Consider the following 13,301-nt stretch of genomic DNA (forward strand, 5'->3'; position numbering starts at 1 on the left):
GCTCCTGTGGTCCGGGTTCTGGTTCTCCATCGTCCTGCAGGTCTGTGACTGGTGGACCGTGTTGTCCTGGACTGAGTCTGGATTCTGGTCTCGGAGCACTTCCGGATCCCGCGGAGCCTCCGCGTTCTCGCTGTGACGGCGCCCCGCCCCTTAGTTACTGTCGCTAAGGCCGTTTAGAAACATGGCTCCTTGATTTCAGGCAGAAGATGAAGTTTAGTTAGTTGGTTTCCTGAAACCAGCTGATCATATTTGATGTGTATGAGGGAGTGTGCTTCACACAGAGCAGAGTTTTAATGAAGCGCTTGTTATTATCACATCAGAGGCTCATGAAAATATCCTGCTGAAGCTTTTTGTACATCATGTTTTTACACAGAGACAGAAATAACTTCATGTGTCACATTTAATGTTGAATTTACAAGAAGGCAGAATCATTAAGAGTTTTGTCCGCTCTCCTGACAAAGCATGTGTCGGGCCCTCTGGGTCTTTAGAGACCTTTATTCCTGCTTTCTTGAGAATTTTATGCAAGTAGAGGCATTAAAATACATTTTCAAAGTAGAAACATCTCTCTGACACTCCTAAAGTAAAGTAATCACTTCTGCTGATCCCTTGAGTAGATAAATTAAATGAGCCATATCATCATCAATCTGACCATAAACTGCTGCTTTGACTCTGTTCTGCTGTCTGTCTCATGTTCACCATGTCAGCAGTAGTACTGCCAGTGGCAGGTAGAGTACTCAAAATCTTTACTCACATAAAAAGTAAAATAAAACAATGACAAACCTACTCATGTATAAATATAATAATATATTTTATCTGCTGTTCATCAGGTTAGAAACAGCTGCTGTGCCACACGGTTATTTCTAGGGAATGCAATTTGCTTTGCTGGTTGATTATCTTTAGCTATTTCTGTTTAATAATTATTTCCCCTTTTAATTCCCTGAATGTGTTGATAAGACCACTTTAAAATATCAGCTTGCTGCCCAGCCGACTATTGTTGCCTCTAAATTTTATTATGGACATGTAGCCAAACAAACCGCTTGCTTTGCAGCAGCACAGGCAGCCAAAACAATCTGATTATTCCTGAAGCATCTAAATAATCTTTACAACGCAAAGAATCATTTTGGTAGTAACACAGAGCAGCTCGTTGTTGAAGCAGGTAAACCTGCATACAGAGGAAGCTGTGCGTCATGCGTAAAACCAATAGGACTGTTTTATCCACCATATTCTCTCTCTGTGCATCTGAAAAATGATTGTTTCCTGAATAAATAACAGCTGGTAGCTGCTGAGTGAAGCCAAGATTAGTTTCACCGGCGACATTCTGTTTATGGACTACAGTAGCAAAGATGCACATGACAAATAAACAACTTAAACCCAGAGATCCACAGTTGAGAGTTGTGAACTACTAAATTCTGTTTCATGTGCTGCCTTCTTACCATAGCCCTGTAGCCGAGCTGTCATGACAAATGAACGACTCAAACCCAGAGATCCAAGCTGTGTTCCCATAAACAGTAGTACTCCCTGCTCCCTCACTATAAAACAAATGAAAAAACAGGCTAATATCCATCAAAAGAAAGCGATGCTCTTTTCAACAACATGATACTGTTAATATATCAGAATCAATCTAGTGATAATAATAATCTAACTTAGATGTTACAGTGTGAAGTTTAGGTTTTCTCTGCAGAAACTAAAGACGCTTTTAATGCGCCGTTAATGGAAAATGAAAGTAGGCGCCGGCTGGCTTGTTAAAGAGCGACGCAGGCTGCTTTCCAACAGGCCACCAGTGCCATGATGTGCGCTCACTGGATTTCAGTTGTTTCAGTAGAACAATAAAGCCTTAAACTGAAAAGGTATTTGCCTGATTTTCTAAATGTTTATATCTGTCCAGCTCATTCATCTCTGTGATAAGCGCCCGTCTCTGTACCACAGAGGAGACCTGGCGCTCTTCTGCGTAACTGCGCGCACGCAGCCTGGCTGACCGCTCATTCGGTTAACGCAGCCGATTGCAGATTACAGACTGATAAAGTTATGAAGATATGAATGGAAAATGTGGTGAAATTAAAAGTAGAATATTGGCTCACAGAAAATACTGGAGTAAAGAGTAAAAGAAGACTACAGTTTTGAAAAAGGAACATGAAAAGGTGCCAATGACTCTTTTATTTTATTTTATTTATTTTGTAAAATTACTTGTAATAAGTCACTACCCACCCTGCAGCAGGCGTCCTCACTGCTGTCTTCAGGTACAAAAAGAACAGCACAAAATAAACATAATATTGAGGCACTTTGCTGCACCTGCTTCGAGCAAACTTTTTTTTTTCTCCCTTAACCTTTCAGCACCACATTTGCCTTCTGACGCATGTTTTCTACAGGCTACATGATTTTTAACCGCGTTTCAACCGTTTAATCATGTCTGATGCGGAGTGTGTGATTGATTAACTCACTGAAACCGCCTGGCTATGAGCCAAAATTGCCCAAAAAAGTGAGGGGGACAAAACATTGATTTCAAAATGTGTGGGGGGGGACATTTCCCCCCACTTATAATGGCTCCTACGCGTATGCATCACAGTGAACCTGTTTGTTCACTTAACGGGCCATCGTGTGTTTGTCCAGGTCGGCTCTCTATTCAAATGGGGATCAGCTGCTTGAAAAGGCGACTGATGCGCATTTTCACCTCTCTTCAGGTGATCAGCTTGAATAGGAGGCAGAGAGCTGAACATGTGGACATCAGCTGGCTATTCAGCTGCATTAATGAGCAGCCCAAACAGATGCAAACACAAAGCCACTGAAGGAAAACTGTGTGTTGTGAATGTAGCCTGCAAACCTCTTTAGTTTCCGTTAATACAGAAGAAATTAGAAATATAACAACATGTTGATGTGATGCTCACTTAATAAATAAATACTGGTAGTTGGGAATAATATTTGGGGAGGATCCCTTCTCTGTAGCAGCGGCGGGTATTAAAAGCACAGAGTACAAACATAAAACAAAGCAACACAAACCTGAGAGGCCTGTAAATGTTTCCTTTTCTCCTCCTGTGAGTCAAAAGATCAGACTTCAGATTGAAAACGATCATCTGTTGAACAAAGACAAGCTCCTGTGCTGCCACCTGCTGGCTGTCTGACTGCACTTCCTCAGATAACATTAACATAACAACTACATTTACTCCACTGCTGAACTGAAGTACAACACTCAGGTACTTGTACTTTTATGCTACTTTCTACTTCTACTCCACATTTTAGAGGTATATATTGTACTTTTACTTCACTAAATTTACCTGACAGCTTTAGTTACTAGTTACTTTTCAAAATAAGATTTCATACACACAAAGAGTTTATGAAATATGATGTTTATTATGTTTATCCTCCACACCAGAATAATGTTGAGGTTTGGACTGATGCGAAGGTGTCACTTTGGGCTCTGGGTAACTGTGACAGCATTTCTCATTATTTACAGAATCTTTATAAACCAAACAATCAATCGATTAATGTAGAAAATAATCAGCAGATTGATCCATAATGAAAAGAATCATCAGAATCAGAAGGAGCTTTATTACCAAGTAGAGTTTGCTGCACGCTAAACAAACATACAGTTGACAGTTGGCAGAAACCTTTAACATAACGACCCCATACAAATCAGTCTCTCCCGACTTTTTAAATAATATCATATCCATTACAGCAGCAAACAGTAGGCTAGGTTTTTACAAAACATTTAGGCCTAAAATATCTCAATACCACTTGCTGAGATAAAAAAAAAAAAGCAAGTAGGCTTAATCTTTACTTTTGAACTAGGCTACTGTTTTTCTGCACATGTATTTAGGCTATAAGAGCAATATTCAGTAATTTTACTCTCTCCCCATGAGTCCAAGCATCACTGGCAGTAGCGGAGTTTATTTCTATAAGTTTCAGTTGTTGCGCTGCTTCAGCAGATGCTTCAATAAATTCTATCTAGAATTGTTCACAGTTTTTGGCCAACAGCAGACTTGAACAACATAAGGTCCGGTGCCCTGACCTGCAGCACATCTTTCAGTAGCGCAGTCACGCAGCATTTTAATAGAATATAAATAGAAACAGTTATGGAAATATACGTTTTGTAATTGTATCAGTTTGTTTTAGCATATATTCAATATTTAATTTCAGTAAATGTCCACAGTAGCAGCGGGTATCCGAGGTGTTTACGTTACCAGGGTAACACACGGCGGAACTGACGTGTTTTTTGATGATGTTGCAGGATGTTTGAATGGAAGGATTTTGTTGAACACAACGTAACTGCTGTGGAGCTGAATCCTTTTAACAACTTGGTGGCTTCATCCAAATTATTATTCAATTGGTTGAATTTTAATAAGAGTGTGTTTATTCATCTAGTGTGTCAAGCTTATTACTTCAATAGATTCCCCGCAAATCTAATGTTAATATATAGATGTTACTCATAGATAGGGACATTAGGCTACTGTATGAATGAGCACTTTGGAGATATAATGATAATAATTATAATTATATACATATAAATGGCTGGTCTGGTTGTAAACTCAGGAAAGATTGTGAAAATGGACAGATTTAGCAGGAGTAGTGGCGATTAAACATTGAAAACACATTTCTGTGGTTTTTACATGCAGAGAAAGATCAAGAAGTTAATTTGTGCATTATACTTAGCCTTCTGTGTTTGAGAGCTGTTCTGTTTTTTTAATTGCCCACTAGAAGGCTGCAGCACCGCAATAACCAGCCTAGTTCAAATTAACGAAATGACAAAAAAAAAAAAAAAAAAGATTAGTTCATTTTAATGTACGAGATTTTATGACTCGAGTCTGCAAAAATAGTGACTTTTACCATCACTAGTAGATAGAGAAAATCTGAAGTGGGTCGGACTAATTCTCTAGGAGTTCGTTAAAGTGTGATGACATGGATAAATGTTGGCATGTACATGTGTTCAGGGCGGGACTCTTATCAAACGTAAAATTTGGTACAGATCAGAGCATCTGCAGTCAAGTTACAACAACTTCCTGTGTCATTGCGAGTTTAACTTTGCCACCACGCCACCGCCCCGCCGTTAACTGCAAACTCACAAGTTTTACAACATGGCTTCATCAATGCGTTATGGGTTTTCTGGGACAGTTGTGAAGTTGATATGTTCAACCTGCTAGGAGTAGTACATTACAGCATAACACGTGTCATTTCCGGTGCTGTGACTTTGAGGGATTATTGGCGTGGGGCTGTGTTCAGGGCGAAACTCTTATAGTACATTCCAAATCTGGTGCAGATGTGAGCATGTAAACTGAAGTTACAACAACTTCCTGTTTTATGGTGAATCATTGATTTTGGATGGCACGCCACTGGCATGCCGTTCCACAAAAACTCACCGTTTGTACAACATCTAATCGTCAATGGGTTTAGGCCGCACAGCAAAAATCTGAAGTCAGTCAGGCTAAATCCCTAGGTGGAGTTTGTTAAAGTACGGAGTGTGTAAATCATCCAAAAATGACTATAAAATTCAAAATGGCCAACTTTCTCGTGGGTTTAGGGCATCACTCCAAGAGGCTTTTTGGTACGTCTGGACATGATAGACGGGCCACAGAAATTTTATACATGTACAGTGAGGAAAATAAGTATTTGAACACCCTGCTATTTTGCAAGTTCTCCCACTTAGAAATCATGGAGGGGTCTGAAATTGTCATCGTAGGTGCATGTCCACTGTGAGAGACAATCTAAAAAAAAAAATCCAGAATGCACAATGTATGATTTTTTAACTATTTATTTGTATGATACAGCTGCAAATAAGTATTTGAACACCTGTCTATCAGCTAGAATTCTGACTCTCAAAGACCTGTTAGTCTGCCTTCAAAATGTCCACCTCCACTCCATTTATTATCCTAAATTAGATGCACCTGTTTGAGGTCGTTAGCTGCATAAAGACACCTGTCCACCCCATACAATCAGTAAGAATCCAACTACTAACATGGCCAAGACCAAAGAGCTGTCCAAAGACACTAGAGACAAAATTGTACACCTCCACAAGGCTGGAAAGGGCTACGGGGAAATTGCCAAGCAGCTTGGTGAAAAAAGGTCCACTGTTGGAGCAATCATTAGAAAATGGAAGAAGCTAAACATGACTGTCAATCTCCCTCGGACTGGGGCTCCATGCAAGATCTCACCTCGTGGGGTCTCAGTGATCCTAAGAAAGGTGAGAAATCAGCCCAGAACTACACGGGAGGAGCTGGTCAATGACCTGAAGAAGAATGATGAGTACCATCCCAAGAACACCATCCCTACTGTGAAGCATGGGGGTGGTAGCATCATGCTTTGGGGGTGTTTTTCTGCACATGGGACAGGGCGACTGCACTGTATTAAGGAGAGGATGACTGGGGCCATGTATTGCCAGATTTTGGGGAACAACCTCCTTCCCTCAGTTAGAGCATTGAAGATGGGTCGAGGCCGGGTCTTCCAACATGACAATGACCCGAAGCACACAGCCAGGATAACCAAGGAGTGGCTCTGTAAGAAGCATATAAAGGTTCTGGCGTGGCCTAGCCAGACTCCAGACCTAAACCCAATAGAGAATCTTTGGAGGGAGCTCAAACTCCGTGTTTCTCAGCGACAGCCCAGAAACCTGACTGATCTAGAGAAGATCTGTGTGGAGGAGTGGGCCAAAATCCCTCCTGCAGTGTGTGCAAACCTGGTGAAAAACTACAGGAAACGTTTGACCTCTGTAATTGCAAACAAAGGCTACTGTACCAAATATTAACATTGATTTTCTCAGGTGTTCAAATACTTATTTGCAGCTGTATCATACAAATAAATCATACATTGTGATTTCTGGATTATTTTTTTTAGATTATGTCTCTCACAGTGGACATGTACCTACGATGACAATTTCAGACCCCTCCATGATTTCTAAGTGGGAGAACTTGCAAAATAGCGGGGTGTTCAAATACTTATTTTCCTCACTGTAAGTGAAACGTGACATGGGGGCTACTTCGTTAAAGATAATTTCCTGTTGCCAGCAGTTGGCTTTTGGGTGAATGTTGGCACGTGGATGTGTTCAGGGCGGGACTTTTATCATACATGCCAAATTTAGTACAGATGTGAGCATGTATACTGAAGTTCTAACAACTTCCTGTTTTGTAGCAAATCAATTTTGGAAAACACGCCACGGGCATGCTCGTGGGCGAAAACTCACCGTTTGAACAACTTTTAATTGTCATTGGGTTTAGAGTGCACGGCGAAAATTTGAAGTCAGTTGGATTCATTTTCTAGGAGGAGTTCGTTAAAGTATGCACCCTGTAAATGGTATAAAATGGGTTAAAATTGTACTTTCAATTAAAAATGGCAGACTTCCTGTTGGCTTTTTTGTGTGTTCTGATATGATACATACCAAGAATTTCGTGCATGTAGGTTGAACGGGGCCGGGGGGCTAATTTTTTTCCAATATTGTAGGTGGCGCTAGCGAGCCATTTCAGGTGTAAAGGCGAAAGACTTGTGAGCCAACAGTCATATTAGAAAGTTAAATAACAAATAAAAGTGGGCTTTTGTTTTCCACAAGTGATGCAGCATTAGAAAACATAATATTTAATAAGAAATTTGAGTTTGAGAAGACGATAAAGAGGTTTTCCACCTTTGTAAATCAGCTTCCACCAATTGCTTTGGTGCTGCTGCACAGACATTAGAATTTGAAGTAGAAGTTAAAGGTTTGTGACTGCAGGATCAAAACAGGACATTTCACTTAAATCATGTTCCTTTCAAACCATAACTTCTCTCTCTTTGATTTCTGATCAACTCAGAAGTGATACTCTGTGGTGACAGTGGTGATGAGGTCATTGTAGCCATAATCCAATCCCTCCTCAGCCTGGGTGGGTGGGGTCATCACCAAATGTAAAAAGGTAACTGGTCTGTGCTTAAATCAATTGCAACAGAACAACAAATATTGTTGAATGGAAACAGTTCATTGAACGTCCAGTTTAAAATTATGAGTCAAAGTTTCTCTTTGTGTCGACTAATTTAATGAGAACATTGAAAAGGACTCGAGTCTCCTGCTCAGATTATTACAGCACCAACCCTGGCAGGATGCAAGTTAAACAGAAAGCAACACATTTATTGACAGAACAGAAAGCAAACAGCTGTTAAAATGGAGTCAGATAATGAAGACACAATAATATTTGATTCAATAAGACTTTCACAAGAACAAAGGTTTGTTCAGACTGAACACAAATGTCATCTGTAGTGATGATTTGTAGTCCCTGTTTATTCAGCGCCTCTTCCTCCTCACTACACACTGGATCAAACACAGCAGTTAAACCCAGAGGCATCCAGTGGACCTGGTTCAGGCCTCTTAAACATTTGGACTTTATGATTTTTGCCCTTCAAGTGTTGACACTTGGAGCAGGTAAATACAGACGTCAAATGATCTAGATTGTTTGAAGCATACAGAGTCCTTCAGATGTTGATCTCCGAATTCAGCAGAAACTTCTTTAAACTCTTTCCTCCAGTTTGTTTTTCTTGTCTCTCTGTTCATTAGTCAAAGATAAAGCAGAATTTTTCATTTGACCTAAAACATTTCAGACTTGAGCTGACACGTCTTCACCTCAGCTGGGGCCGTCTTTAACAAATCTGCGGCTCTTTGCCTCGACTAGAATTGGCTTTGCTATCAGTCTGAACAAACCTCAACAGATTCAAAATACATTCAGCAACAGGAAATAACAACAGAATACATAATACATAAATTCATAACTACTCTGATCCATTGGCTGAAGAAGGCTGTTGGGATACTGTAGAAAACAAAGCTAAGACAACTGATTTATTAGTTAACTGAAACAAAAAAAATACAAACATTTATTTTGATTATCCATCTATCAAACAAGTTACTTTTAAAGCAAAACCTGAAACAATGCTATGGTTCCAGCTTCTCAGGTATGAAGATTTTCTTTTTCTTTATCTAATGTGAAAATAAACTGACTTTTAAAATTTTGGTCAGACAAAACAAACATCACCTTGGACTTTTGTCCACACTGATGGGCATGTTTACAACATTTGATTTATAAAGTTTTGGTGGAATAAAAATAGACATGGTGCTTAGAGGATCACAGTTCTCAGTAAAAAATCTTGTTAGATTGGAGGCACTGCTACTGCTTTAGAATGGTTTTCTAAGGGTCTGTGTCTGTAAATAACTCTCTTTTTTTCTGTCCAGTTAAATATGGAGTGCCTCAGGGGTCAGTCTTAGGACCCATTTAATTTCCTTGTAAATGCTTCCTTTTGGACACATTATGCAGAAACAAGGTGTCTCTTTTCATGTTTATGCTGATGACACAGATCTAATCTTTGCACATCCCCTTGTAAATGGTTTTGAAATATGCACTATAGATAAAGAGAATATTATTATTTCTGACATTCTTTCACTGTCCAAATGTTTTTGAAATTTTTTTAGTCCCAAGGCTGGCAGCAAACAGTAAATTTAACAGTAATCGCATTTCAAATTCCCCAGTTGCGTAAGGGCCTATATAACTTGTTTGCAAAAGTTGTGTTGTTTAAAATACCTGTAGCACAGCAGTGCATACAAGGGCTGCAAAACTTTGAGAAAAAGTCATATTGTGCTTATTGTGGACAATACTGCGATTCGATTACAGTGAAGAAATGGTACTTGCTTAATTATCAAGGAATGCGAGAAATATTGACATTTTGAAATGGATATTTCTTAACTTGAACAAAGTTAAACAATATTTATAACTAACTAGTAAAACAGATGTAAAACCGAAAAAGGGGAGGGTGTTGCTCTACAGAGGATAATGTTTAGTTAATTGTATAGTTAGTACACAACAATAATATATCAAATACATCATTTCATATAATAGTAAACCTTTTTTTACAACTAGTTGAATATTAAATTCAGTTACAGCTATTTTATTTCTCTTTTTATTCAATAAATCCTTGTGCTAGCAAAAGGCTCTACATTAGTCTCTAATTTGTTCATTCTAAGAACTAACTTGTCAATAATCATATTGTTCAAAATGTAATGATTTGCTGTAGCAGGTCAAACTTTTAATATCCTGCCCCATACAGGCTGTGATTGGTCAGTTGACGATAAATGACTGACAAGCACATTGGCTCTGCGGAAAGTTGAACATGTTGAACAACTAAACCACTACAGCTAACATTAAATAGGAAGCAACCAAACTCAAACCTTCCTTATCTTCTCCCTGTTTTCCTCTGTCTTACCACTTCAGCCGCTGACGATGTCCGTTTGTCTCAGAGATGACGAGTCCAACTATGTTTTGAACGATTAGCGGTTGGTGTGGAGGGAGGTTACGGTAGGTTGTTGTCTAAAATGTTACTCGCACACTGCTCATAAATCATTTTTCTCATTGCACGTAGGCTTATCTGTTTTTAGGGGCACATGCGCAAGCCCGGTGTGGGTGACAAAAATGTTTAGACTACAGTGCACGCACACAGCATCATTTTTGCGGTCATGTAATTGCACATGACATCATCACAATTGCGATTAGATTAATTGTGCAGCTCTAGTGTACACCTGGTTAATTTACTGTGTAGTCCACCTTAATTAAATACAGTTCAGTTTGCTAGGTACATACAACATTTATGACAGGTTCATGAAAGTGTTGGTCTGTTAGTCGGCTTGACAATCACATTATCAGAAAAAAAGATGTGAAACAAACAGATGTGAAAGTTTCTTTGGGGACAACTTAAAGTTGGAAAAAACGTAATAAATTGCAATATTGTAGAATATGATATGTTTAAAATCGTAACAATATCATATTGTGACTTAAGTATCATGATAATATTGTATTGTGTGGTGCTTCCCACCCCTAGTGGTCCAATTGTGCCAACGACAGGATTTTGGGGAGAGGAAGGGCAGGTCAGACTGTAGATGCAGTCATAACATACATGCTGTATAAAGTTACTGTTGTCTATCCCTCAGCTTGAAGAGAAGCTCAGACTAGAACAACACAGCCATCAGGGCATGATGAGGAGGCAGCAGGAAGCAGCTAGCTTGGCTCGGAATAATGTTCAAAACGAAGCAGCGTGATTGTGTCAATGGGTTTTAAAGTGACTAAGATGAGCAAAAGCTTTTCCACATTGGTCACACCAGTACGGTTTGTGTCCAGTGTGAACACGTCTGTGTCTTAGTAGGTAACCTGATGTAGTAAAAGCTTTCCCACACTTGTCACAGCTGTACGGTTTTTCTCCATTGTGAACATGACTGTGCTCATTTAGGCCTCTTGACAGAGTGAAAGCTTTACCACATTGGTCACACCTGTATGGTTTCTCTCCAGTGTGAAGACGTCTGTGTCCTACTAAGTGACTTGATGTAATGAAAGCTTTCCCACAGTGGTCACAGCTGTACGGTTTCTCTCCAGTGTGAACACGTTGGTGGACTTTTAGAATTTCTGATCTAGAGAAAGCTTTCCCACATTGGTCACACCAGTACGGTTTCTCTCCAGTGTGAACACGTTGGTGGACTTTTAGTTCACTTGATGTAATGAAAGCTTTCCCACATTGGTCACAGCTGTACTGTTTCTCTCCAGTGTGAACACGTTGGTGAACTTTTAGAACATCTGATCTAGTGAAAGCTTTCCCACATTGGTCACAGCCATACGGTTTCTCTCCAGTGTGAACACGTTGGTGTATTTTTAGGTCACCTGATGTCCTGAAAGCTTTTGTACATTGGTAACAGCTGTACGGTTTCTGTCCAGTGTGAACACGTCTGTGTCCTACTAGGTGACCTAATGTAATGAAAGCTTTCCCACACTGGTCACAGCTGTACGGTTTCTCTCCAGTGTGAACACGTCGGTGGACTTTTAGAACATCTGATCTAGTGAAAGCTTTCCCACATTGGTCACAGCTGTACGGTTTCTCTCCAGTGTGAACACGTGTGTGCTTTTTTAGTTCACTTACTGTAGTGTAAGCTTTCCCACACTGTTCACAGCTGTATGGTTTTTCTCCAGTGTGAAAACGTTGGTGTATTTTTAGGTCACCTGATGCAGTGAAAGTTTTTCCACACAGGTCACATCTGTACGGTTTCTCTCCAGTGTGAAGCCTCTGATGAATCTTTAAATATCCAGATCTTGTGAAGGATTTGTCACAATGGTGACAGTGGTGACGTTTGAGTCCCTCTCTTCCTCTCCGTTTCTATATCAAAAGACGTACAGAGAGAGACAGTAAGCAAGATGGTATGGTGTAGTGAGCTATCTAAAACAATAAATGTAGCCGACACCATTGACAATACTGTAAACCTGTTCCCATGATAATGTGCAACTGTTTCCATGATAACAATGTGTTTTTTTTTTACAAATGACAAAGTCGTTTTCATATGCAAATGTTTTATGCAATTATAATACATCTCGTCTGCAGGGGAACTCCAGTGTCGGAGAATTACTGAGCTTATCTATTAAACACGGGAGGCGTCACTTGGTTTTATTTTCGTTGGCTAACTTTTGAACTGAACCTCAAACTGATATTTTTGGAGGTCTTTGAAAGATGCTCATTAATTGGTGGTTGAACTGTGGGTTTTGTATTGAGCGCTTACTATATAACACACTGTGGTGACCTTAGTTTTGTCTTCTTGTTTGTAGGTAGGCCGACCTGATGATATTATATCATATTATTTAATGCCATGACTTGACTCTCAAATTATCTCTCTCATATTCAATTTATAATTTGATATCGCTTTTCCACCATTGCTCATAATAATTCATGCATCACCTAATTTCATCATAACACAGGCCTGACCTCCAAGAAAGAACAGTATGTTTAATCTAATATTGTGTTGGTCATACTAATGACTGATTTACTGCTCGTCTGTTTTGAATAATACAGAAGCAAAAGAGCTTAAAAATCACAATCGCAATATTCGTAAAAAAAAACTAATTTTGCTCACATTGCTCATGATGTGCTTACTAATACAAAAATACCATAACAATAATACCACAATAATAAATCAGATACAAACTACAGAACAGACAACACTAATATACACATTATGAACAATGTAGACATTGACAAACAGTGCAGTGATCATAGTGCAACGGATGCAATAGTAAACTATTTATATTCTCATTACATGTTGAAGGTGGATATGATATACAGGTACACATACATGTATACATGTACACAGTGTGATGGAGCATAGTGCAAAGGATGCTGGAAAAAATAAATAAGACCTATGACCTTATGACCTGAGGTAGGTGTATTGGTATACAGTATATACATTATGACATAGAATGGTGAATAAATAAATAAATAAATAAGTGGAAACCAGTAAACAGGTGGCTGATTAGAGGCAGAGTTACTGGGTTATTGCACAA

At 39.3% G+C, this 13,301-nt stretch overlaps 2 protein-coding genes across 2 annotated transcripts in view; one reads left to right on the top strand and one right to left on the bottom strand.

The window, feature by feature from the left end:
• Nucleotides 1-13,301, top strand: part of LOC119912596 (zinc finger protein 721-like) — a 343,224-nt gene that overhangs the window by 74,080 nt on the left and 255,843 nt on the right. The window lies entirely within an intron of this gene.
• The window catches only part of LOC119912748 (zinc finger protein 271-like), a 29,124-nt gene that overhangs the window by 5,032 nt on the left and 10,791 nt on the right, over nucleotides 1-13,301 (bottom strand). Inside the window, exons 2-3 of the mRNA XM_038732039.1 lie at nucleotides 11,059-12,126; nucleotides 7,018-7,038 (exon numbers count right to left, since the gene is read on the bottom strand). Coding sequence (XP_038587967.1) covers nucleotides 7,018-7,038; nucleotides 11,059-12,126 — 1,089 coding nt within the window. The remainder of the gene's footprint in view (nucleotides 1-7,017; nucleotides 7,039-11,058; nucleotides 12,127-13,301) is intronic.

This window comes from Micropterus salmoides, unplaced genomic scaffold, assembly GCF_014851395.1.
Source record: "Micropterus salmoides isolate LMB-PRFRI ecotype aquatic unplaced genomic scaffold, ASM1485139v1 Ms_hic_scaffold_2, whole genome shotgun sequence".
NCBI lineage: Eukaryota > Metazoa > Chordata > Actinopteri > Centrarchiformes > Centrarchidae > Micropterus > Micropterus salmoides.